Source organism: Pelobates fuscus, chromosome 2 (assembly GCF_036172605.1).
Source record: "Pelobates fuscus isolate aPelFus1 chromosome 2, aPelFus1.pri, whole genome shotgun sequence".
Classification (NCBI taxonomy): domain Eukaryota; kingdom Metazoa; phylum Chordata; class Amphibia; order Anura; family Pelobatidae; genus Pelobates; species Pelobates fuscus.
Genome location: NC_086318.1, coordinates 332,336,681 through 332,360,193, shown reverse-complemented (window position 1 = coordinate 332,360,193; position 23,513 = coordinate 332,336,681). Strand labels below are relative to the sequence as shown.

General features: G+C 40.2%; 1 protein-coding gene across 1 annotated transcript in view; it reads left to right on the top strand.

The window, feature by feature from the left end:
- RRAGD (Ras related GTP binding D) overlaps nt 1–21,405 on the top strand; it is a 39,453-nt gene extending 18,048 nt beyond the window's left edge. The window contains exons 3-7 of the mRNA XM_063443570.1: nt 11,326–11,525; nt 12,147–12,261; nt 15,644–15,786; nt 17,523–17,665; nt 19,290–21,405. Of these exons, the coding sequence (XP_063299640.1) occupies nt 11,326–11,525; nt 12,147–12,261; nt 15,644–15,786; nt 17,523–17,665; nt 19,290–19,441 (753 nt within the window). The 3' untranslated portion in view covers nt 19,442–21,405. The remainder of the gene's footprint in view (nt 1–11,325; nt 11,526–12,146; nt 12,262–15,643; nt 15,787–17,522; nt 17,666–19,289) is intronic.
- The last annotated feature ends 2,108 nt before the right edge of the window (nt 21,406–23,513 follow it).

Sequence of the window (23,513 nt, the reverse complement as noted above, 5' to 3'; positions counted from 1 at the left end):
CTGTGCTCAGACGACATAGCTGGGCAAGATAGGAAGTATTATATAGCTGTAGCACACATAAGGTTTGCAAAATACACAGTACAAACTCATTGTGTGTGTAAAAAAGGCCGTAAAAAATGCTTATTACCACTACACTTGGTACAAGCTAGCGGAAAAATGATTTCACGCTAAGGTTCAAAATACATCTTTTGAAATACCCTAGGGTGTCTTCTTTAAGAAATGGTATGCCTTTATGGGGTAGCTGGAATAATTAACCTACAAACAAACCTCCAAAGTGGGGTATGAACACAGAGTAAAAATGTAAAGTTTGAAAAAACTTAAATGGCTGTGTCTCAAATGTGCCCCTTCAATGTCCGCATATACCTGGCAAAGGTACATATGGGGGTATTGCTGTGCTCAGATGACACAGCTGAGCAAGATAGGAAGTATTATATAGCTGTAGCACACATAAGGTTTGCAAAATACACAGTACAAACTCACGGTGTGTGTCAAAAAAGCAGAAAAAATGCTTATTACCACTACACTTGGTACAAGCTAGCAGAAAAATGATCCCCCACTAAGGTTCAAAATATGCCTTTTGAAATACCCTGGGATGTCTTCTTTAAGAAATAGTATGCTTTTATGGGATAGTTGGAATATATAGCCTGCTAAAAAACTTCAAAGTGGGGTAACAACACAGCGTAAAAATTCAAAGTTTGACAAAACCTGCAATGGCTGTGTCTGAAATGTGCCCCTTCAACGTCCCCATATAACTGGCAAAGGTACATACGGGGGTATTGCTGTACTCAGACAACATAGCTGAGCAACATATAAAGTATTATAAAGCCGTAGCACACATAAGGTGTGCAAAATATACAGTACAAACTCACTGTGTGTCAAAAAGGCAGAAAAAAAATGCTTTTTACCACTGCACTTGATACAAGCTAACGGAAAAATTATCCCAGGCTAAGGTTCAAAATTTGCCATTTGAAATACCCTTGGGCGTCTTCTTTAAGAAATAGCATGCCTTTTTGGGGTAATTGGAAAAAGCAGCCTGCTAACATATTTAAAAATAGAATACGGACCCATTAAAACTCTCCATGTAAATTCACACTTAAAAACCTGAACTTATCACATCTCTTTCACAGCACTGTAACTTCACAAAATAGTGTCTGGGTCATACATTGGGCATATTGTTTTACTCAGAAGAGGTAACTGAGCATACTTAGGGGGAATTTATGACAGTGGCACTTATCAAATGTAAGAAATACCCAGCGAAAATGCAACATGTATGTAAAAATTTTTAATTTTTACTCGAATATTTAGCAGAGATTGGCGGTGAAATGGCTACGCAAAAAGTGTCAAACTAACCTTAGGTAAATAGTCTGTGATGTCTACTTTATATAAATATATACCTTTGTGTGGCAATTTTGTTTCCTGTAATGGGTATTAAACTTCCAAGACAAACATACCAACTTCTAAAATTGTTTCACATTGAAATTTTATTTTAGACCTTGTAGTTTGTGACCTGTAACTTTCAAAATAAACTGAAATCCTACACATATTATGTACTTTGTAAATCAAGACACATAAATTAATTGATTTTGAATTACTTTTCCTAAGCTGTACATATTATGCACACATTATTATTGCCAAAACGTGGGGAAAAAAAGTGTTTTTTGTTTTTTTTTCCACATTATTTTGCATTTCTTTTTAATAAATGAGAATTTATACATGTATAGGTCACATCAAATTAAAGCCCTTTTTGTTGTCTAAAAACTGTATATAATATGTGTTGGTACAATAAATGAGAGAGATGCAAATTGCAGTTGAACACAAACAGCAAAAAATGCAAAAATTGCTTGTGTCCTTAAGGGTATGTCCAGCTTCTGAAGCTGTGTCCTTAAGGGGTTAAACAGATCTTCTGGCTGTGTGAGTTGGTGGGCGGTGGTGGAAAGTAAGAAAAAATAGGTTTCCCAGGTCTCCCTCATCTAAGCAGAAGCCAGGATACACCTCTGCAAAAGACATTAGACAAACCAGCTTATCCCTTAAGGACCAAACTTCTGGAATAAAAGGGAATCATGACATGTCACACATGTCATGTGTCCTTAAGGGGTTATAGGGACTCTCCAGTGCCAGGAAAACAATCTGTTTTCCTGGCACTGCAGGTCCCTCTCCCTCCCACCTCCCAATCCCCGTTTGCTGAAGGGGTTTTCTGTGCTATGGAGAAGGAAGTGCCCTCTAGTGGCTGTCTAGTAGACAGACAGCCACTAGAGGACTGTCAGACAGACAGACAGCCACTAGAGGTGGAGTTAACCCTGCAATGTAATTATTGCTGTTTATAAAAAACTGCAACAATTACACTTGCAGGGTTAAGGGTAGTGGGAGTTGGCACCCAGACCACTCCAATGGGCAGAAGTGGTATGGGTGCCTGGAGTGTCCCTTTAAATCACACTGGATTCTTGTTACAGATGAGTCCTGAGGACAGCCCTTGATTTGTTTACACTTTTTCTATTTATGAGTTATTTTTGATGCTTCAATTCTGGCCCTGGATTAAGAAATAATTGGCAATTAGTGCATAAATATATATAAAATATATATAGATTTAAATAACCACATTGCTATGGCTCTTCTATGAATTTAGCATATTTTTCAAGTCTACTTGAATTAAAAAAAATGTATACAAAAAACTGCTTTAGTTTGCTTGAAAATACTTACAGGGTTATTCACTAGTCTGCAAATTTTGGCAACTTAAATCCAAGTGGCAAAACAGGGGCAAAAATAGGAGTCATGTTTGTAACTATGAGTTGGAAAATGTTCCACATTAGTTATTTTTGCCTCATATTTCCCATTTGGACTTAATTTGTGAACATTCCAAGTTTAGTGAATGTTAGTGTCTCTTTTAGGTAAAAAGGGAATCGAGATGTGGAGTCTTTGCTTGCTGTATCTATAGGGTTAATGGACACAATTGCCTGACGAGGTCTACTAAGGTCCAATTAATTGTGTGTTTTGCTGTATTTCATACAGAGAGAACCTGCCTGGTTTAGTGGCATTGGACTGCCCTTGTAGGCCTGATATGCATGCAGAATTTCCTCTGTGAGCTAAACTAGCTGGAAACCTGATCAGTTTCCCACTGAAGGGCAAGCTATTTGAGTTGTTGCCTATTTTCACTGTTCTCTGGCATTCTCATTTGGTTTCTATGTGCACACTAACTAAAATTAACAGGGTAATGCACTAAACACCAAGGGTGTGAACATGGCTGGGGCAAAAGGGGACATAAGGATGTGCTTGCCATTTTCTGTTTTTTTTAAATGTAATAGCTCACACACACACTGGTGAGGGCAGGGTGGTGGACAGTGATTTGTCCACTGCTCATTATTGAATTTAAAGCGCCCCACCTGATACACAAGTAGGGCCATGGGTAGGGACTAGGTCCCTTCCCCATTATTTTACAGGTCCCATCTCTATGCCCAGTCACTGTTAATTAATAACAGTGAGCTGCTCACTATTTAGTAGATATGACCCCACCCATGGCATGAATGTTTTGTAACCTCCCTTACAGTAATATGCGAGTCACATTAAACCCCAAATGCTTATTTTTTTTTTTTTTTGCTTTCTGGCTAGCAAGTGCTGGCCAGCCATCACATCACCAGAGCCAAGGTTTTTATTTTTATCAGCCACTCTGGTTGCTAGTGCTGCCAAAGGGCAAATAGTTTAGATTTTTAAAACTTTCGGGTCCCAATTTCAGTCTGTGACAAAGTGCCCTGAAACTATTTTAATTTTCCCTGAGCCCAAGTTTCCCCTTGAATCGTTACTTTTCGTTATACAGCCATACAGCAGTGTTCAGTCTAGATGAAATCTGGACAATATTCAGGCTCATTTGGAGCCTTGTATCAAAAATCCGGACATTGTTAAATAACGTCAACAATGTCCGGATTTTGTATTCCGAATGGCCCCATACAGCACCGGATAGTTTTGCCCCGTTCGGTAAAGGGCAATTTGAAGTTAAGCAAATAACCTTGTTTGCCTTCAGTAACTAATGAAACTGTATTTTTTTTAATTGTTGTTACTACAGAATTTAAAAAGCACCAAAAACACTTCATCTCAATGAGTGGTTTTTTTTCTTGTCATTTTAACCCTGCATTGTAAAACGATACAGTTTTCTAGAAACTGCAATGTTTACACAGCGGGGTTAAAGGGATACTATAGTGCCAGGAAAACAAACCCATTTTCCTGGCACTATAGGCTCCTGGAGTGCCCCCCTCCCTTAGGGCCCCCCTCTCTCGGCGCTGAAGGGGTTAAAACCTCTTCAGTCTCTTACCTGAATCCAGCGCTGATGTCCCTCGGCGTTGGGTCAGGATCCACCCACGCTCCGGCTGATTGCAGGGGTCGCAGTATGAATGATCCTTTGCCGTATACAGGGTTCAGGATACAGCATACCGGGGGCTGCACGCTCGGGATTAGGATCCCTTCGAAGATGGCGGTACAAGCCACAGTACCATTCATGCTGTGACCCCTGCAATCAGCCATCTTTTGGGACAAGGAAACATACATCTCTAAGAGTACTGCTGGACCAGATACCACCCACCTGCACCTGAGCTAAGGAACAGGTAATTTCTGCATTACCACTTGGTGAGATCTAACCATAAATATATATTTTTTGCATTTTTTTCCCCCAAGTTTTCCATTACTTGAGTACTCAGCGACTTGCTTTTTCACTTTGTTGTTTCTTTTTTTCATATTTAAGTTCTTGCTAGCACTAATGGCGTGCTACACACTATTTTTTGAGGACTTTGATAGGTGGTATCTCAGCACATCTACTAAACAGTGATTCTTTATGCAGGCAGGATACAAGACAGTTTTCTCAATTAATTTTTTTCAATGAATATTTTCAATGAATTGCTTCAATGAATTCTTCTATTTTTTCTCAATTAATTTTTTTCAATGAATATTTTCAATGAAGTGCTTCAAATAATTCTTGTATCATTTTTCTGATTCACAGGTATGAGATGGGCATTTTTTTCCTTGTAAATACATTTAGGTTTAATTTGTGCACATAATATGAATTTTATTCTCTTTGTAAATATGGATGTACAGAATATGGGTTGTTTTCTTTTTTGATGGTAACATTGATTGAAGTGATGCACTAATGAATTACTTTGTGTAGAATATGAATTAAAACTTTCTTTGATTTTTTCAGCAACAAATTTGGTGTGCTGTATCAATATTCTGTATTTAGTGTATATTTTGCTTGAGGTTATTATAGGTGGGTAACCTCGATACCTGCACCCAGTTACAGGTTTGAGCGCCAATCGGATCTTTCTTCATATCCCTTCTGATCCTCTTTTTTTTTTCCTAATCTGAGTCTTTATCTCGCTTGGGTAATCCTTTACGTATATAGAACAAAATCAAGTTAAACATAAGGAGGAACTCCGCTCCATGGAAGAGCTCACCACCAGGTGCTCCCAGATATACTTGAATATATGGACTCAATGGATACTTCCCACAGAAAACGTAGACTTCCAAGCTCTTTTGCAATATTGCCTCCCTGGCACACCTTTTACCAGTGACAGATGCAGAGGCCACTTACTTTGGGAGACAGGTTGGGGGCATCCCTGCTTCACATGTGCTTTGGGTTTTACAGTTTTTTTCCCCACTCCTTCCCCCGCTGGCTTGTTTCAAATTACTTCACCACCACCTGTAAACTGTTTATGAGGTACTATTGTGTCCAAGGCTGAATATCAGGCAACATTGTATTCACCCTTTTGCCCACTGAACTAGAGGTGTACATGCCCGACCTACCTCTTCCCCATGTTAACTTGCTGGAATCATGATGTGCATAGTAGGGTGTAATCGCGACACACCTTGACATATCCTTCCTATGCCACTATTACCCCTGAGACCTGTGTGTTTCTTTCCATAACGCTCCTCCAGAGATCTCCAAATCAGATATATTGATATTATTGGATGATGATAATACAAATCTCATACTTTGCTTCCTCAAACTTTAACTTGATTTTGTTCTATATACGTAAAGGATTGCCCAAGCGAGATAAAGACTTGTAGTGACTCTTCTCCTTCCTAGGACTTGCTAGCACCTTGAGTGGTTCGTGCTCCGTGATGTATATAAAAAAAAGGAGCCCTGATACCATATCCACCTCTCGAGAAGATGCCTGCCACCAACCCCAATGGCGAACGGGTTTACCATACCATCGCTTCTGACACACACCTCAGCGGCATCTCTGCAAGAGGAGACATGATGAGGGAATGCTGGGTAAATAAGCGGGGGAGCGAGGACCTTACACATATGTAATAGCAGTGGCATTTTTCTTCTCATATATTGTTTGCTCTGGCCTATATGGGTTGTTACATATATGTGATACATATTTTTTTTATGAGATTCAGTGGAAATGTACACAATAATCACTGTTATTTTGAACCATCTTCTACTGGCTACATCCTTATTAGTTATGTTATCAGTTTTTTTTTTTTTTAAATATATGTAGGTCAGTGAAGATTTTTGTGCAGTCTCTAGATGAAATAATGTTGTTAGTGAACTATTGTGTTTAATTCTCAAGAACTGCATAGGAAATTAAGTAACAGCATCGTGATTTATAGTGTGATATGTTATGCTTGTCTTCCCTAATCATATTTTTTCCATTTTTGGACATATAGCTTAATGCAATTAGCCTCCTTTGTTATCTTAGCAACTCATGTGACTGTTTTATCTGAGAAATGTCTGCCTTTGTTTAATTTGTTTTTAGCAGACACAGGAAAAAAATGTGATTTAGTTCCTAGGAGTAAGGTTATATTTTTAGCAAATAATAACACACATCCCAGCAAACTGAGATTTTCTTCCAATGAAAGAAGTTATATTATTTAAAGCAACACTAAACCTTGTGGTTTAGCAGATCAGATTTTATATTTTATTCCCTCCTGCCATTAACCTCACTTATATATTGTCGAAATGACCCATGTAATGCAAAATCTGCCATGTGGACAATCTGTGCGCAAGACTAATAGTGGGATTAGATTAAATTGAAATATATATGAGCCAGACCAAACAATCGCTACGAAATTTGTTGGCGCTTTATAAATAACAATAGTACAGAGCCCATCCATATAATGAACAGTGATATGAAATACTGTAAAGGACTTAAAGGGACACTATAGTCACCTGAACAACTTTAGCTTAATAAAGCAGTTTTGGTGTATAGAACATGCCCCTGCAGCCTCACTGCTCAATCCTCTGCCATTTAGGAGTTAAATCCCTTTGTTTATGAACCCTAGTCACACCTTCCTGCATGTGACTTGCACAGCCTTCCATAAACACTTCCTGTAAAGAGAGCCCTATTTAGGCTTTCTTTATTGCAAGTTCTGTTTAATTAAGATTTTCTTATCCCCTGCTATGTTAATAGCTTGCTAGACCCTGCAAGAGCCTGCTGTATGTGATTAAAGTTCAATTTAGAGATTGAGATACAATTATTTAAGGTAAATTGCATCTGTTTGAAAGTGAAACCAGTTTTTTTATTCATGCAGGCTCTGTCAATCATAGCCAGGGGAGGTGTGGCTAGGGCTGTATAAACGGAAACAAAGTGATTTAACTCCTAAATGACAGTGAATTAAGCAGTGAAATTGCAGGGGAATGATCTATACACTAAACTGCTTTATTTAGCTAAAGTAATTTAGGTGACTATAGTGTTCCTTTAAAATGGGTTGTCACTGTTATGGGTTTTTGTATATTTTGCAAAGACCCCCAATAGTGCCGTGGTCACTTGGAGTGCAGTGGCCCAGTGCAGCAGAGGTAAGTTATATTTGTTTCAAGCTGACCCCGAACCAGACAATGCCTTACCATGAGACAGAGAATTCCCTACTTTGTCTTATGATATCGTTATTTGATGAGATTCCAATGTGGTCAACATAAGATTCTTTATGAAATGTTCATAAATATGTTTTTTGTTGACAGAGCCACTTTAATAGTCACTGGCGAAGCAGGACCCTACACACGGAGTCCCCGTAGAGTCCCCAATCAGATCACTGTAAGCGGTTGCTGGCCAACATAATACATGCTAGGTAAAGAGTACTTGAACATTACCATTCATTAAAAAATAACTTTATTTTGCATTATTTTACAAAAATTATTTTACAAAATCAAAGGACCAAACCAAGATCTCCATATCGAACAAAAAGAAAAACACAAAAGTAACTTGGACTTTATTACAGCGCATTCCATGCTAGAGTGCACCTAATCTTACAGAGTCCATATCTGCTGGGAGATCTAAAGGCAATGATTTAATGGTCAGTTAGCTGATAATTTGTTCAGTAACATCACACAGTAATTATTAAAGGGGCATTCATTTCATTGATGCTATTATGGTACTTGTATCTCTCTGGAGCCATCCCTGCATTCAATTTTAAAGTGACACTGTAGGCACTGTATCTACTTCATCTCATTGAACTGGTTATAGTGTCTGGAGCCCTGGTGCAGTCTACTCATGCAGCATTAAACAGTTTTTGTAACTTTTTCTTAATGTTTTAATGCTGAACGAGAGTCCTCAGCAGCCCATTGCGCTCTGTGCTGCTTGGGCGAATGAGCAAGTTTTAGCCTGAGCAGCCCTCTGCAGTTATGATTGACTGAGGGAGTCAGCTGCTAGCTTTTAGGCTACCAGAGAGCCCATTGCTGCAATGAATGGTTATGACTACAAGGAAATGTGTAATCTCTGCCTTAGCCTTACCTCGAGTAGGGGCTGGGAAATGGTTATAGTGACTAGAGTGTCCTTTTAAACTAAATTAGGGCCATTGGCCACCCACACCCAACCCTTCTGTGTTGTTCAGGCTAATGCTTCTGCATTAACTCAAGCAGTGATGGGTGTTAATGATAGTCTGAGACTATTATTGACTAATTTTCTGAAGCTATGTCTGCTACCTACTTCTGGTATGAATTGTTATGGCTAAAGTGAAATGTAATCTGTCTTAGCCATACCTACTATGGAAGCTGGGTGGGTGTCTGGAGACAATTGTCCAGTATTAACTGTTCACAAATGGGTTAACACTGGAATAAGGGATGGTACTAGGGGATTCAAGGCACTATAACCACTTAAGTGAGATTAAGTGGTTATAATGCCAAGAGTGCCACTTGGCAAATAATACGATTATTTAAAGGAACACTATAGTCACCTAAATTACTTTAGCTAAATAAAGCAGTTTTAGTGTATAGATCATTCCCCTGCAATTTTACTGCTCAATTCATTGTCATTTAGAAGGTAAATCACTTTGTTTCTGTTTATGCAACCCTAGCCACACCTCCCCTGGCTATGATTGACGGAGCCTGCATGAAAAAAAACAACTGGTTTTACTTTCAAACAGATGTAATTTACCTTAAATAATTGTATCTCAATCTCTAAATTGAACTTTAATCACATACAGGAGGCTCTTGCAGGGTCTAGCAAGATATTAACATAGCAGGGGATAAGAAAATCTTAATTAAACAGAACTTGCAATCAAGAAAGACTAAATAGGGCTCTCTTTACAGGAAGTGTTTATGGAAGGCTGTGCAAGTCACATGCAGGAAGGTGGGACTAGGGTTCATAAACAAAGGGATTTAACTCCTAAATGGCAGAGGATTGAGCAGTGAGGATGCAGGAGTATGTTCTATACACCAAAACTGCTTCATTAAGCTTAAGTTATTCAGGTGACTATAGTGTCCCTTTAAGGTAAATTACATCTGTTTGAAAGTGAAACCAGTTTGTTTTTTTCATGCAGGCTCTGTCAGTCATAGCCAGGGGAGGTGTGGCTAGGGCTGCATAAACAGAAACAAAGTGATTTAACTCCTAAATGACAGTGAATTGAGCAGTGAAATTGCAGGGGAATGATCTATACACTAAAACTGCTTTATTTAGCTAAAGTAATTTAGGTGACTATAGTGTTCCTTTAAGTTGCCTTTAACTAAGACCTATGAGGTTGAACTTTGTCTGAAGCAATGGGTTAAATTAAGATGGTGTCTGGAAAATATCATATAATGGTACAGAAAGTGGTACATGCTTTATATTTATGTTTGTAAATAAATGAGTCTAGAAGAATTTGCCATCGGTCCTAATCCAAAGATGAGTGATCTTTATCACTACCGGGCCTTGTTAAATAAGCTGTCAGAGTGAGAGAGAGGTGAGAAACAGGACACACTTGCAATTTACTAAATTGTGACAGGGTCACTTACTTAAAGTTTTTTATTTTTTTTATTCAATTTCTTTTTCTTAACAAAAAGATCAGTAGAAAAATGGATATAATGGATAATGATGACACAAAAATAAGTTTGTAATCTATTTTGAGAGCCAAATCAAATTTAATGTTGACCTTTTATGTAATTATATTATGTAATATAACATATTAAGTATTTGTATGCACTGTGGCTATTTTTTGTTTATAATAATTTTTTGTTTATTGAAGGAACACTCCACTGCCCAAAATGGGCAAAAAAAAAAGAAATTCACTATTTAGTAGATATGCCCACGATGAATACATTGGGGGTATATCTTAAAAGAGCCTGCAAAGTCTGCAGGTCTTATGAACCGCAACCCTTTTTTTCTTTTTCTTTCAGTCTCTTCTCATTGTGAAGCCTTTAAATTAGTGCCCATGTGCAGGTGCGCACATCTTTTCTGGAGGCCATCTGGTCTGAGGTCTGTGTGGGAGCAAGCAGGCACACTCAAGTAGAGCGTGCCTGCCACTTCTGTTAGCACAGGAGTCAGGGGAGCGAACGTTAGGAGGCTAGAAACCTCCCTGTCTGTTTGATTGACAGCTAGGGGGTGTTCCCTATCTAATTTATAAAAGTGCTGATTTCTCATAGAAATCTACACATTTACAAACTTGGGATAAACTAGGATACTCTTTAAAGCAAAGGGGTGTGGAGGGCCCCTTTAAGTTCTGCCTTTGTCTGGTATAGGACTCGTGTTACTGAAGAGACTCACATAATCATACTGTGGTTTCATAGATAATTTTGCTACATTGCTTATGTGTGTATGATTTTTTTTAAAATCTGATTTGGTGGGGTAACCATTTATTCATTCTCCTGGTGGTGGCAGCTTTTATAGGTGTGGGTGGTGTTTAGGGATATTTGTAATCATTATTTTGGGACTAGTGCAGAGAAATAGCGATTTTTAACCATTTCATCCACTAAAGCAAGTGACATGCCCGATTAGGAGTGATGGTTTTTGTGACAAATCGCAACAATGTTTCATAGGTAGATGGCTGCACCAGATATATATATGAGTCAGGACAGAGGATGTATCACTTTTATTATTTTACATAATGTGATGTTTCATTGCCACTGTGATTACATTTTGTCATTACCAGGATGATTATATGGAGGCCCTGTCTAGGTTACACCTGACTGTCACCAGTGCCTATAAAGTGAACCCAGATATTAACTTTGAGGTCTTTATCCATAAAGTGGATGGCTTGTCAGATGACCACAAAATAGAAACTCAGAGGGATATCCATCAGAGAGCAAATGATAATCTTGCAGACTCTGGCCTGGAGAAGATCCATCTCAGGTAATATTATTTAAACCAATCTATATATGAATATTGATATGCAAATACATTGGAGTTTATTCACTGTAGTAGGGATAATAAAGAATTGGCAAGACTGTTGGACATTTTGTGAACAATACTCCCAATTCTCCAAAGCTAGCACTCTTTCGAAATGTGCGATTACGCTGTTAGTTTTGTCCAGTTTCCATTATAAAAACACATTCACATTTGACAACTACAAATATATGTATGCATGTTCATATTTCTACTGCATGCAGTGGCTATGGTAATTTAATGGTAGATGTCGTTTAATTCCAGAGTTATATTACACAGGGGGTAAGTGTTAAAAGGAATTTTACGGTTGAAAGGGGTTGTAGTTGTGTTTTAAGGGGTGTTTAGAATTATTGGGTTTAGAGGTTTGTCAGTGCCAGCAGCTCAGTACACTCTGTTAACCTTAAATGATTTGATCTCTGACTTGATCCTGCCTGGAAACAAACTTGCAACCCTGAAGAGAGATCTGGCCATTAAAGTGAAACCCTTACCAGTGAATTTTAATGATACCCATTATGCTCATCTATTGGTAATTTTCAGATAGATTCTAACAATAATAATACAGTTTATACATTATCTTCCTATTTACAGCTTTTATCTCACCAGCATATATGACCATTCGATCTTTGAAGCATTCAGTAAGGTGGTACAGAAGCTGATCCCACAGCTCCCAACACTAGAAAACCTCTTGAACATCTTTATATCTGTAAGTAAACAGCCCATTTCCAAACAACATTCATTAAAGGACCACTATAGGCACCCAGACCACTTCAGCTCAATGAAGTGGTCTGGGTGCCAGGTCCCCCAGGTTTTAACCCTGCAGCTGAAAACATAGCAGTTTCAGAGAAACAAATATGTTTACATTTAGGGTTAATCCAGCCTCTAGTGGCTGTCTCCCTGACAACCACTAGAGTCCGCTTCTGCGATTCTCAGTGTGAAAATCGCATTGAACTCACGCTGGATGTCCATAGCAAAGCATTAAGTAATGCTTTCCTATGGACGGCTTGAATGCGTGCACGGCTCTGGCTGCACTTGCGTATTCGGAGCTGACGTCGGCAGGGGGAGGGGAGGTCACCAGCACCGAGGGAATCCAGAACTGGATTAAGGTAAGTGGTTGAAGGGGTGCCCTAAGGGAGGGGGGGCCTAATAAAACTATAGTGTCAGGAAAACAAGTTTGTTTTCCTGGCACCATAGTGTTCCTTTAAATTCCTGTCTTGGAGCCAAAGTGTTTTGGGTTGTTTGATTTTATGAAATAGCCAAGAAAGGGAACCTGCAAAATAAATGTCAGCAGTGGCGTACCTACCTCGGTCGCAGGGATCGTGGTTGCGACCTGGCCACTTACTGCAGGGGGCCCAGCCGCGGGCTGTCTAGATGCGACCGCGGGCTGTCTAGATGCCGCCCCCTCCTTGTTCCCCCTGTCATAGGGGGCCCAAGAGGTGGCCCACTGGCCACCTAATGGACTCCCCCCCCCCCCCCCAGTGGGCAGCAGAGTTCCTATGACACGCGGCGAGGGAACTATGTTCTCTCTGATCTGCTCTCTCGTGCGCTGTTTGCTGATGCCAGGAATCGGAATATGATGTCATATTCTGACTCCCGGCATCAGTAGACAGCCCGTGAGGGAGCACATCAGAGACATTAATTATTAATAATTTGTACGTGTGTGTCTGAAAGTGTATGTAAGTGAATGTGTGTCTGTATGTGTATGTGTCTGTAAGTGTATGTGTGTGTGTCTGTAAGTGTGCAAGTGTATGTGTGTGTCTGAATGTGTGTGTGTATGTGTTTGTCTGTGAGTATGTGTGTCTGAGTGTATGTATGTGTGTGTCTGAATGTGAGTGCGTGTGTCTGTAAATGTATGTGTGTCTCAGTGTGTGTGTATGTGTCTGTAAGTGTCTGTATGTGTGTGTCTGAATGTGTATGTGTTTGTCTATGAGTGTGTGCCTGAGTGTATGTGTGTCTGTCTGTATGTGTGTCTGTGAGTTTATGGATGGCTGTAAGTGTGCGTGTGTGTGTGTGTGTGTGTGTGTTTCTGTAAGTGTATGTGTGTGTCTTTGTGTGTCTGTGAGGTTATGTGTGTGTCTACATATGTCTGTATGCATGTCTGTATGTATGAGTCTCTCTGTGTGTGTGTTTGTATGTATGTGTCTGCATGTGTATCTGTTTGTCTACATGTGTGTGGGGTAGGAGATAGATGTATGGGGGGGCCCCAGGGCAATTTTCGCACCGGGGCCCTGTGGTTTTTAGTTATGCCTCTGAATGTCAGACATGATTTAACCCAAATATATTTTAAGCTATCTTAAATAATATATTTAACTTGTGTTAAAATAATTATAATTCACTGTTTAATACAATGGTGAATAATATCAGTAGAGATTCCCACATAATAGTAAATCCTCTCCCTTGCTACGTTTGTTGCGAGACCAAGTGGGATTGTGATAACAAATATGCATTTCTCTCTGCCCATTCAATCGCTGTATGGATATCTGGACTTTCAGTCTACTCATTCAGTGCCTAGCATGGGAACGTCCACATATAAAGATACCAAGCGGTCTCTGCCACAATCTCTCTCAGCCATGTTGCAGGAGTATGTATAAAGGAGGGGTGCTAGGGAAATAGGAGGTGGAGCATAAAGAGACACACAAGAGAGTTAAGGGACATGGGTGAGACTCTTGCAAGGCAAAATACGGCAAGAGAGATACACGCTTGAGAGAAATATATATTTGTGAGAGGTGGGGAGAAGGGCACAAAAGGAGGTGAGATAAGGTGTACCTGCTTCTGCATACTCCAACCCCTCCCCCCAAAAAAACTACTTTTAGTTAATTTAGAGCAGGTTTGCCTTGACAAGTATGGACTATCATATTTATGGATAAATACAACATTATTCTATTACAACACAATCATCATGTAAAATGTAATTTGTGGCCAGAACAGGGTCTGTTTATAGTACAAGCACTGTTGTAATGATAAAGGTGTGGTTAACCAGGTGCTCTTTTAATTTTAAAACGAATAACTGAACCTAAGGCAAAATTAATGTGTTTTTAAGTGTCTCCTCAAATTTCAGCCTATTTAGTTAATGATTATGAAGTTTGCAGTCTGGTTTGATGTAGTACAAAAAGGCCTCTTATAGGCCATTAGGCTCCGAGGATATTCAAAAGCCATTAGGGTCTCAATAGGGTTAAAATATGGTACCAACCAGCTTTACATTTTGCTATATATATTTTTTCCACTTCTGCACTAGAGTTGGTCACTAGGGACCGAGAGCGTTATACCTACATTTTCTCTCCTTTTTGTATATAGCTGGGTATGTATGAGACTTAAGAGTGGCTGTGCTTGTGTCCAGGGATATTTAAGTATGTCTGAGTGTGTTGCCCATGAAGTTAAAAGGTGAGTTACCTTACTTTTTCTCCTTTGCTGCGCTGGACTCACCGCGGTAGCCCAGGCTCAATCTTGATGATCTCAGCCAGTCAGCATCTCCTCATAGAGATGCATTGAATTAATGCATCTCTATGGGGGACGTTCAGCATTTCCATGCAGAGCATGAAGATGCTGAACATGGGTGCTGCCCACTGTGCAGCACTGGGCTAGGAAGCAGCCTAGTGGCTGTCTGTGTGACTGCTTGGCAAAAATTTAAACACTGCCTTTTCTCTAAAAGGGCAGTGTTTACATTGCTGAGCCTGCATTAAGCTGTAGTGGTTCTGCTGACTATAGTGTCCCTTTAAGGAAGAAAATTGTCCAACTTTTGAACCAAAATAAAACCTAGAATTACCTATACAGCTACTTTAACACTATTAACACTATAATGTTAAGAATACAGGTTTGTGTATTCTATAGTGTTCCTTTAAGGGGTTCATTATTTTGTTTTCTTCTGATCTTCATTTATGTTTGGGTAGTTGTTGTGTGGTTTTCTAAATGGTTTTGTCACTTAAACACTGAAACAATTATAGAACTGTCCGATAGTAACAAGAGCCATTGTACAATAAATATCTTCATATAGAGTACTTTAGAGATTGAGTTTGTTAAAGCCATTGTATCTGTCACAATCCTTCTTCTGAGTAACTCATTTTTCAGAAACAATGGATTTTGTCTTGCAGAATTCTGGGATAGAAAAAGCATTCCTGTTCGATGTAGTCAGTAAAATCTACATAGCAACAGATAGCACTCCAGTGGATATGCAAACGTACGAGTTGTGCTGTGATATGATTGATGTTGTCATTGATATATCTTCTATTTATGGGTATGTAACTAGTTTTTTTTTTTCCCATTTGTCTATGAGCACACAGATATACTTTAATGCATGTTGTGTTAAAACAGAGGATATGAGTGGGAGCAGTTGTGGCAATTTCTGATAGCCAATCCTAGGCATAAGTTCCATAACCCCTTAAGGACACAACTTCTGGAATAAAAGTGAATCATGACGGAATATTTCCGTCATGTGTCCTTAAGGGGATAAACCGAGGGAGTTTTAAAACATTTATTCTGGGGAGCGGGGCCGGACCGCCGACGGGATCAGACGTGCTCCATCTGAGCTCCCGCTTCAGGGCCGTAAATTCGGCGCTAACTGGGGGCCAAACCCACCCAGCATACTCCGGCGACCACATAGACCCCAAGCTGCTGATGAATGCGGGGATACCTCCAAAGACCCTACCAGGCACCAACGGGGACCCGACAGAGGACGGAAGCGCCAGGGAGCTTGAGCCGGGATGAGACGGCCGCTCTCCCGGGTCTCCAGCCGGTGTCTGGCTCTCCCCCCCCCCCCCTCTGGACCGGGGGGGTTAACCCGGTCTACACAAACGTCCACAAATGTGCCAACCTGGGCCTCAAAGAGCCACCCCGCCATGACATGCCCACCGAGCAGCAACCCTCAAGATGGCCGCTGCACACAAGCCACGTGCGCGACCGGCCAGCACAATGGAGCTGATCGAGGAAGAGATCATCTGACTGCCAGCACAGCCTACCCCAGGGTTGACCACACTGAGACAAGCAACAGCGAAACCGAAGAGAGCGGGAACAAAGCGGAGGAGCAAGCAACCTCTCCCACCTGCACAAGCCAGTCCAGATGAAGAGGAAGGCAGTTAGACCAAAACGCAGCCGTGCTGCAGGACCTGTAACCGGCTTCCAGCAAACACCAGAGATCGCAAAGGGAACAGGGTGGCCAGCGGAAAGAACCCTCCTACTGAACACTCTCCTGGCTATAGGATCATCAACTGCCAGGTATAAGCTGAACAGACAGCACGTTGCAACCTGTCAACCACATGGACTAGGGCTATGCAAGCTCTTCAGCTCTTTTTAACAAGCGGTATCTTTCTAATACTCTCTTATTTAAGTTAACCATCGAGAGCTAGTTTACATGAGTAAATTAAGAATCACCCATAATGTTGTCAATATGTGATGTTTAGACGTGTTAAATAATGCTATCATAAATTTTCACATGTCTAGCTGGTCAGGCAAGCTTTAAACCTGAACGTATACCTTGTTAGTTAAATCTTTTTAGACAGCTTCTGTTCCGATAGACAGGTATTAGCAACGACTTATGTAACTATCTATTTAACCAAGCATGACTAAAAAATAAATAAAATTGTGCCTGTTATCCCCATGCCCCGCATGTTCAGCGAGGAAATGCCTGAGGACTGCTTTCGGGGCACCGCAGACCTGCATGTACCACTCTTATGCACTGAAAAATAAAGAATTAAAAAAAAACAAAAAACATTTATTCTGTACATATTAACAATGGGTAAGCTATGTTAACATGTTCTTTAGTAACACTTTGTTATTATAACATTTAAACTACCAATCTACTGTAACTTATTTATAGAGCAAAAGCCATTACCAATATAACTAGAATTAGAAATTGGTTAACACTTTTTTATTGTTCTGAACTGTTACCCATGTGGATATTGCTTATTTGTAGATGAGGGAAGGATACAGTGACTATTATATGTATTTTTATGTCCTTTATCCTTGCATTTCCAGGCTGGTAGGTGCAGGAACACCCTACGACAAAGAATCTTTGGCCATCATAAGACTAAACAACACAACTGTTCTGTATTTGAAAGAGGTGACAAAATTCCTAGCACTTGTTTGCTTTGTTCGAGAAGAGAGTTTTGAAAGGAAAGGTATTTCCAAGAATTTTTTTAAAATCTTTTTTTAATATAGTCTTTATTTTAAAATAGGGATGCAGGCATTGGGGGATAATGCAACTGTAATAGGTACAAAGTCATCAATCCCTTTGTATTTTGTATTACAAGAATAACAATGGAGCATGAAGTCAGACAAGGCAAAATCACACTGGATCAGCACGGCATTGTCCCAAAACCAAAACAGACATTGCACGGTTGTTTTAAAAACAATTGGAGCTTTACATTAAGAGTGCTGTGAAAGATCTAAGTCAATCAGTGGTAACATACAATTGGTTTCCACGGTTATCCACTTTTAGAACTTTGCTCCACTGCCCAAGGTTCTGTATTATCTTTAGGCTAAGGCTATATCTAATCCTGGGTTGAGCAACCTTGGTGGATGACTTTAATAATTGGTGTTAAGAACTAATGAACTGAATCACATTCCTGTTGAGCTAGTAGTGCATTGAGCTGAAGTCAACAGACGAAATGCATTGCATATACATTTATTTCTGCAAGCATGACTTTTATTCATTATTCTTTAGGGGCATTCTGTTACGCAATGAAACGTACATCCTAGATCAAGCACACATGATTAAATTTGATGCTGTTCTGGAACGGTTACCGGTTTTGAAAGTGTTAATAGTTAAAAAGGAATTGAGAAAAAACAAACAAATGTATCTTGGGATTGAGAGTCCATTATAAAGGCTTCTTTGGCTGTAATGTTCATGTGGTCATAATGTTGTTGCACTTAATCTCAAAATATAAATCTCTCACATTGCATTTGTTTGATGAAGGCGATGGATAAAACACAGAAAATGTGATAGCAAATCAGATGAATCCATTTAAAATCAACATAATCTGAATTTGTGGCACTTCACTGGGAATGCTTAAGAGAGCTCAGGGCATTAGAGATGAACTGATAGAAGCTCAGTGATAAAACGAACAACAAACGTGTATTTGAATCCTGACATGGGTTTCAGTATATCATATAAAATCCATATCAATATGCCCTTCAACATTTGCAAACAGGGGTCACCAGCTAATTCTAATGTGTCCCTACATATAAGAATAAATATGCTTCATCGTTTTGGCAATGCCAGCTGGTGCTCCAGGTGTGTCAGACCAATTTTACAAGGGTGCTGTAAACACCTGTTATTAGAGTATACTGTAGTAGTTATAGTACCAGGAGTTTCCTGGCAACATAGCATGGTAAGAAAGCTAATTATTTTTAATGGTGTGACAACTAACTGGGTCTTTTGTGCATCTTTGGTCTTTGCAGAAACTGCAGAGTGAATACCTATAGCTAAAATGTCTTATGGCTTATTAGTATACTCCTCTGTATTCTTGTACGAAATATTCTGTCTCAAGACCTTTTTTCCTCTAACAATTTTAAAACAAGTCTGAGCAATGTGCTGTCTCTAAAAGCAAACATGGACCTGGGTCTTCTTTTGGGCTGTTACATATCCACTAGCATCATAAAGCTTTTAATTTTATTCCATTAAATATAACCTATTCTGTCTGATAATTTTTTTTAGAACCCATTAGTTACAATGGGAATAAAAGGTGTATAAAATGTTTCCAAGATTCAGCTTTAATTTTCATTTTTTTTTTTCTTACACAGGTTTAATAGACTATAATTTTCATTGCTTCCGCAAAGCAATTCAGGAAGTGTTTGATGTAAGAGTGAAAGTACTGCGCTCTCGCAAACATCAGAATCAGATACGGAATAGCAGACGGGCAGCAACCAACGGTAAAGCGAGAGTCCCACCTTAAGTGCAGCATAATACTCTGGTTGAACAAGTCCAAAAACTGTGTCCAAAAAAAAATTAATACTGGACCTTCATGGACTGATTTATACAAACGAGGTGACATTACATAAAGATTAATGCGATCTATGTGGCTGTGGGTTTAGAGGGTGCTTAACTTATATTAGAAATATGCACTTTCAACTTTGTAAAAATATATGGTCCCCTACCTGCTTTTCTTGAAACTGGACACTGTGATAACCATCAAGAGGTCCCATCGGCTGAGACATTTTTTTTTAAACTGGATTAGCTTTACATAGAATGAACGCTGATTGTTTCCATTTCGTTTGGTGAGAAAGTAAAGAAAAAGAATCTGGTACAAGAAGAATGATTTGTAAGCACTTTTCCTTTTCTCTAATTGATGAACAGCACTAAAAATGGTTGAAAAATGCACAGTTGGACTCCTCAGTCACTTTATATCTCTCATCAGAAAGGTACAAAAATTAAATAGAAAGGATATGGATGAAGATTCTCGATGCAGCAAACCGTAAGGCTGTTTTGGTCGATAAATAAATCACATGTAAGGCATTTCACAGTATTGGAGAACACCATCAATGCTCAGCTCAAGATGTCCAATATTACATTTTTGGTCGGATCTCTACCTACCAAGAACAGTTATAGTGAAGAGATCAGCACTTAGTATAGGTTTGGTGGATGAAGGTTTTCAGACTCCCTGTACTTTTTCCAACAGTAAATGATGGAGTCATATCACCAGACTTATGCAAATAGAATATTTATCCCTCCAAGTGTGGACATGGCATCATTTCATTCCCCAGTGAGGTCTTTGTCAGGCTCCACATACAAGGAAAGGTCTAGAAGCATCTCCCATGGTTCTTCAAGCACAATATCCACTCAAAAATGTAATATTAGAAAATAGAGTGTTTGTAAAATTTTCTTTGCATGGTTGAAAGTTTAAAGATCATTCTGGGAAAACTTTTGTTTAAGGGTTGGTTGTCATGTAGAACTCTTCCTTGTTTTTGCCGTATAATGTTTTATATATTTATTTATTTAAAGTAGACAATATGCAGTCAGATGAGATCAAAGAACATAATAGCAAAACAGTACAAAGTAAATTCTCAAAAAAAGAACAATATAATAATATATGAATCTTAAATAGATATTTTCAATGCTGGATACCTGGTATAACTATTTTGGTACTCCTTATCAGATTCTCAGGCCAGGTGTGTCATACGTGGAAAATTAAAACATTTGAAAAAAAAAAATACACCCGACTAGAAAAGAAGCATTGTGGAGAAGTAACGAAGGTAAGTTGATCCAAAACTAAAAGAGTGAAAAGTGAATAAGGCTCAATAATCTGAGAACGATGGAATGGGGAGCAAGGAGGGGACTAATTTTGTAAGGTATTATATGTGAATTCGTCCACAGTGATCAGAGAGCTAAAAACTTTGGATATGTATGAGTGGGAGTAGCTGTGATATGTACTATGGTGAAAATTAAACAAATTTTGTTTTGGATGTATTGTATAGTAGTGTTGGACGTTTTCCAATATTTAGCAATTCTTTTGCGAGTTGCGGTGAACTAATTTACGCCAGGTTTGAGGTATGTATGGGTCTTTAAGCTCCCTGTTCAGTAGACTGGTCCAAGGGTCTGAAGTAATTTCATTTTTTAAAATATTGCTGAGAACATGGAAGGTCCAGGACTATATTGGAATTATTAAAGGGAATGTCCAACGCATGTACATTAATGTCCCCTTTTGCAATAACACCTAGGCGAAAAGGAAGGGTATATGTGATCTACTTTTGTCAGGTATAAACACTATCTAGAATGAATGTCATTGCAACTCTCCCTGATGTAACTAGAAGAAGTAGCGATAATCTGGTCCCAATCCTCCTCCAGCATTTCTCTCTTGTTCTGCTCCTGTTGGGATCTATAAAAGGGTTATAAGGGTACCGTCTTCCAACAAAGTGTGCATAAATTTTTTTTTTTGTAAAGTCACTTTTTATTGTGGTCAGTTGACAAAATAAAGGAGCGAACAATACTATCAAACATTTTAGCAGTGGGACACGCAGGTCTCCAATTAAGTTACTTCAGCAATGGGAGTGAAGGATACGCAGATCCACGGCAGGTAGGCTTACGAATGAATGTAACGTGAGGATGGCTGTTTTGCTCCATTTGTTCCTGGTGTGTATAGGGACCAGTTAATCTTTATACATATACAATAACAGTTAAGAACAACATAATCTTCAGTGAACTACGGGACACAAAGGTCCCTAGGAGTGTGGGTCAACATGGCTACAGTAGGTGGATCGTAGTATTGGTAAAGAGTAGTAAATTCAACAGCTAAACAGTAGTTAAACATGTATGGTTGTCAGTATCAGCATATATAGTATGGTCAGCTTGGGGTCTAGTATGGCGTTGCCGCCCGTTGTGGTAGTCAGTGTGTGTGGTGTCGTGTCTGAGGAGCAGCTAGTCCTGTGGAGCATCGTCACCCTCTACTAGGTTCACCCTGACGTTCAAATATCAGGGTAGTCGGACAACCCAGCCCCAACAAGTTGGGGGGGGGGGGAAGAAAGGAAGGGGGGGGGTAGGGTTAGGTCTGTCTCGGGTGTCCTGTCCTCCTCTTAGTCTCTAGTGCACACCTGTGACAAACAGCTATGTGGGTATATGAGTAGTCATTGGGTATGGGCTTTGCCTGGTGGGGCTAGATGTATGCTTCGCAAGCTAGTGGGGCCCTTCGTCGTAGTCACTCTTGAAAGGTCTCGGAATCAGAGATGGGATCGTGGGAGCGGGAATGCGCCTGGTTAGAGTTCACGATGGTCGTGTTAGGGCGTTTAGCCTGTCTCCTAGGGTGCGATAGTCTTGTGTCAGTGGGCGCTGTTACTGCTAACCCCGGGTGTCCCCCCCATACGCTGGGCAGCTACTCCTTGATTCAGGGGTCATGCATGTATCCGCCGTTTGATGGCTAGGAAAATTGTCCCCCGATCTCCGCCCAGGGGCCTTGACGTGACCCTGTTGTCTAATGTTGGGGTCTTGCTTAGTTACTCATGTGAAATGTGAAATGGGTGTGTGCCCCCCTAGACCCCCAGTGCGACTCCAACGGTAGGTTGCAGGGTTTCAGGATGCGACCCGGGGAGCTGTGTCCGGCGACTCTGGGCGTCCCAACACACCCACACCAGCAGCTGGACCCCCTGCCGGGTGATAGTTAAGGCCTAGGAGCAGTAGAGGTACCATGGCGCCCATTGTTCTGCGTGTTTCTCCTGTCTCCCCATCAGGCAGGCTATCGTAGACTCGGCTCTGTGGATATCCTCGACCTTAAGTCTCCACTGTCCGATGGTCGGACGGGTTCGTGTTTTCCAGAATAACGGTATCAGAGCCTTAGCTGCATTCAGCAGGTGTCTAAGAATCGATCTCTTGTAAGTCGATAGTGTGCCTTCTGTGTGGTGTAATAGGGTTAGGCACGCCGTTAAGGTTGCGGGTTCCCTCAGTACCTCACGTATCTCCGTTTCAAGTTCGTTCCAAAACGGCTGGATCTCGGCACAGTCCCACCAGATGTGTTTGATGGTTCCCACTCCAGATTCGCATCTCCAGCAGGTGTCCGGTATGTTTGGGTTAATTCGATGAAGGAGGGACGGCGTACGGTACCAGTGGGATAGTAACTTATAGTTCATTTCTTGGTAGTTGGTGTTTGATGAACTCTTATGCTGTCGCAATAGGATTTGTTCCCATTGACCTTCCGTGAATGTAGTGTCTAGCAGTTCTTCCCACTGCCTCTTAAACAGATCGTTTGTGTCTTTTTCTCCCGTCACCAGTTTTTGGTAAATAATCGAGACCGAGCCGTTCGATTCAGGCGTCAGAAAGCACAGACGCTCAAACCAGGTTAGGTCTCTGTGTAGTTTGTTTCTGTTCGGGAGGTTGTGGTAAAAGTGCGTAAGTTGCGCATAATGGAATTGGTGTAGGGGGGTGATTATCCGTTCGTCCGATAAGTCTCGTACGGTTCTCATTCCAGAGTCAGTTAGCGCCAGATGCAGCGGGATGTAGCCTTCATGGGCCTCCAATGGCCACGCTGATGGTGGGAGGTT